The sequence below is a fragment of the Gastrolobium bilobum genome, unplaced genomic scaffold (genome assembly GCF_033153095.1).
Source record: "Gastrolobium bilobum isolate Gb01-03AN ecotype WA unplaced genomic scaffold, APGP_CSIRO_Gbil_v1 utg40294, whole genome shotgun sequence".
In the NCBI taxonomy this organism is placed as follows: Eukaryota; Viridiplantae; Streptophyta; class Magnoliopsida; order Fabales; family Fabaceae; genus Gastrolobium; species Gastrolobium bilobum.
Genome location: NW_026899185.1, coordinates 72,104 through 76,215, shown reverse-complemented (window position 1 = coordinate 76,215; position 4,112 = coordinate 72,104). Strand labels below are relative to the sequence as shown.

Sequence of the window (4,112 nt, the reverse complement as noted above, 5' to 3'; positions counted from 1 at the left end):
AAGATTTGTTATGAAGTGTAAAAACCATGCTGACGGTTGTCCCTGGTATATGAGGGCAATTAAGCCGAAGAAGGGAGCTAACTGGGTGGTCCGTAAATGGGGTCAAGGTCACACATGCCTAAATCAAGGCCTAGCACAGGATCATAGACAGTTGGATTCAAATGTCATTTGTGCGGCTATAATGAGTATGTATTCTACTGTTTATTTAATGATTCAGATTAATTGAGAATATGGTAAAGTTAATTTTTTTTTTCCAGATATGTTAAAGGAAGATCCATCCACAAGACCAGCTCTGATACAGGAGAGGATACAGGGAACATATGGATACAACATAACGTACAGGAAGGCCTGGAAGGCAAAAATGAAGGCCATCGTTAAGTTGTTTGGTGACTGGGAGAAATCGTACGCATTCTTGCCAAATTGGCTAAAGTATATGACGGAGGTGAATGTGGGTTCTGTGTTCAAACTTGATACAAATCAATGTTTTGATGAACGTCGGGTTTATACAGACAGGGCCGTATTTCAAAGGGTTTTTTGGACATTTCACCAATGCATTGAAGCATTCAAACACTGCAAGCCTATAATTCAAATTGACGGCACTCATCTGTATGGGAAGTACAGAGGTACTCTATTGATTGCAACATCTCAGGATGGAGATGGATTTCTGCTCCCTATTGCCTTTGCTGTTGTTCCTCCAGGTGAGTAAATAATTTTGCTTTGGGGTATGTGAAAGCATGTGACCCTTCTTTGCCACTTCATACTGTAAATATTTTCTGAGCTCATCCCTATTGACTTTGTTGTTGTTCCTCCAGGTGAGAGGTTGGATGATTGGTCCTGGTTTCTTAGCCTTTTACGTTTTCATGTCACACACAGGCATGGTATTTGTCTAATATCCGATCGTCATCGAAGCATCATAAGGGCGGTGAAAGACCACGGAGGGTAGCAGCCTCCATATGCTTATCATGTATTTTGTCTACGTCACATCGGAAGCAACTTCAATACCCGTTTTAGGAATGTGGAATTGAAGAAAACGTTGATGAAATTAGGTAATGTACGGTATAATTACTCACATTTTCAACCATTTGAAGAAAACGTTGATGAAATTCACTAACTAATGCATATGTCATGGTTTTTTGCAGGGTACACATGTTCAAAGATAAATTTCGACATTAGGTACAAGGAATTTATCGAGAACAATCCTGAAGTTGCTTCATGGTTGGATGCGATTCCGAAAGAGCAATGGTGCAGGTCGTATGATGAGACAGGACGTAGGTTTGGTCATATGACAACTAACCTATCTGAGTGTGTGAATAAGGTGCTTCGTGGAGCACGAAATCTGCCTATATCTGCATTGGTCAAGATGACATTCAGTAGACTCGTTGAGTATTTCGTCAAGAGACGTGAAGGGATTGAAAAAGATATCTCACAAGGTTGGATAATTTCAAAGAAGGTTGAGGCAGCGTTGCAAAAAAATGATGAATTGGCTGGCACTTATCGTGTGAGGATATATGATAGTGACCTGTTATTGTTTGAGGTTGAGGATGCCTACAATCAATCTACACACGAGGTCGGTGACATCATGAGAGTGGACTTAATCAATCGTACATGTCAGTGTGGTAGGTTTACAGCAAGGAGGTATCCCTGCAGTCATGTATTAGCAGTTTGCAAGGTGGCCAAGCTAAACCATTATGATTATGTGGATCATGTTTTCAAAATTCCAACCATTGCTAAAGTATATGCTGCACACTGGTTTCCTATTGGCAATGAATTGTTGATTCCATCCGTTGTTGGGCCTACTGTAATTCCGGATGCTCAGTTGGTACGTGCAAAAGGAAGACCAAAGTCTTCAAGGATTCAGAATGAGATGGATTGGGTTGAGTCTCAACCCTCTAGCAGTCAGAGCAGATGTAAGCATTGCAAGCAAGTTGGACATAACATTCGTACATGTCCATTGAGACTAAGACAAGCATGATTACGTATTGTTTTTGTGTAGTACTTTGTTTTGTAATGACAATCACTTTACGTATTGTTTTGTTTCCTTGTACCCTAAACTTTATCTTGTATTTGTTATGTGTTGTGTTGTTGAAATGTATTGTTGAACTGTATTCTTGTGTTGTTGAAATGTATTGTTGAAATGTATCCGTTAAGTTTAGCGAGTCACTCGTTCCGTATTGTGCAATCCGAATGTCTACCATACCCATTTACCCCTTCCCCGAGTCAGTTAAGGTTATTGTATTACACATCAATTACCAAGATGCTAACAAAATGGATTGAACAGCACCTGCTGCTGCATCTGCAACTGGTCTACCCGGGTAACTCGTAATGATATACCCGAGTACATACTACCCGGGTAGACTATTCGTGGTACCCGGGTAGACCAGTTGCAGATGCTGTTGCAGATGCTGTTTTGGCAATTTTTGTTGCATTTTGGTAATTGTTGTGCAATACCTACATACGGTATGACTTGGGGGTGGATTGACAATATTAATGCAAGGTCCCATACTAATGCATAGAACCAACAAGTCTGAACGTGCACAAAACGAAAATTTCATTCATTCAAATTTTGAATATCCAGTACAAAAACATCCATGCAATGTAGGTAAAGTTCCTAAATGTACCAAAATGACTACATTACATCAAACTAAATCAATGATATGAAACCCTATGGACACACTAATCCGATGCCGTGTCCTCCCCATTCTCTTCATCCGATTGTGTGTCATCCCCATTGTCATCATCCTCCTCCTCCTCCTCCTCCTCCTGAGTATGGGCACCCTCGCCAATTAAACCCTCCAAGCGTGAAACCCTTGTGTCCAACCGTGCAACCCTTGTGTCCATCTGGTTTCGCCACTTGCTCGTGCTCTGTCTATATCCTCTAAAGTCAGTAGTCAGATCATATAAGGATGCCATGACATGATCAAGTGTCCATCCACCCTCAGGAGGAGCTGGTGGTCGCCGACTGCGGGTGGGACGTGTCGGTCTGACATCAACCTCAGCAACGCCATCATCATCGTCATCATCATCAAGGCCTACATCATAAACCATGAAAAACAAACTTCAATACCACATTAAAAATTAAACAACACAAAATTGCATAAACTCATAAAGACCAACACATCACCTGCAGGTGCATCCTCCATCTCAGCATCGTGGTGGAATGGGATCTCAGGTGGTTCTGGTGCCTTCTTCCACGTCCAGATACCCGCTCTGTTTGGTAGGATCCCACACTGCTTCAGGAGCCTCTCACCAAATATAGCATTCCAGCCTCTGGCGGTCTTCAAGGTCTCTGTTGCCATAGGCACTCCAAATCTATGCAGAATCTTCTGCACCAGAAATGCAAAAGGCAATTCAGCCTTCTTTGACTTGGCTGCCTTCCACATCAGTATGCATATGTAATGCCTCCAGTTCACCTGCTGACTGTGAAGGAGGGCCCACAGGATGACAAAGTCCCCTTCCAGCACCTTTGAGTGATTATGCGGGCGCTGGAAAATAATATGTGTCACCACATAATGAAGAATGCGAGCAGAAACTGACAAGTTGCTAACAGGATAATGAGCAAAATGACCGGGCTCAGCGTCTGCCCTCCTAGTCTCTGTAACAATGGTCTCCCGGTTATAATCACCAAATATATGATGGCTGTCTCCATCATATAGTGCTGCTCCTGTGACACCATCAAAATCGAACCCCAGTAGCTCCGTCCAGATAGGAGCAGTCATGATGATATCAATCCCGCAGACACGGGAAGTCAGCTCGCCTTGCGAGTAGCCAAGGTTCTGGTAGAAGGCTCTTACCATAACCTTCGAGTATGGGCACCGCATCTCCGCCAGGTGAAGTAAATGTGTCTGCTCAAGAAGCGGCACGATGTCAAAACGCTCTAGGTTGAAGAATGCCGAATCCAGTGATTTCGGTTCGCAGATCTTCCGGGTCATGAAAAACTTCACGAACTTCTCGTGTGAAGGAATGTCATCCTCAAACAAATATCCGAACGTCAAGTCCGGAGCCTGACTCGAAGCAGCCTGGGGCTGAGAGGATGACGACCCATCGTGACGACTCTTGGTTCTTCTCTCGGAATGGGTCACTGGCAGCTTTGAAACGCGTCGAGAGGTCATTGT

The 4,112-nt window shown here is 43.3% G+C and overlaps 1 protein-coding gene across 1 annotated transcript; it reads right to left on the bottom strand.

Annotated features, from left to right (window-relative positions):
* Positions 1-2,580: 2,580 nt before the first annotated feature.
* Positions 2,581-3,142, bottom strand: LOC133288024 (uncharacterized). The gene is made up of 2 exons (XM_061485714.1): positions 3,122-3,142; positions 2,581-3,029 (listed from the first exon to the last, which is right to left on the bottom strand). Exons 1-2 carry the CDS (start codon positions 3,138-3,140, stop codon positions 2,674-2,676), a joined length of 375 nt encoding a protein of 124 aa, XP_061341698.1. The 5' UTR covers positions 3,141-3,142; the 3' UTR covers positions 2,581-2,673.
* Between the last annotated feature and the right edge of the window lie 970 nt (positions 3,143-4,112).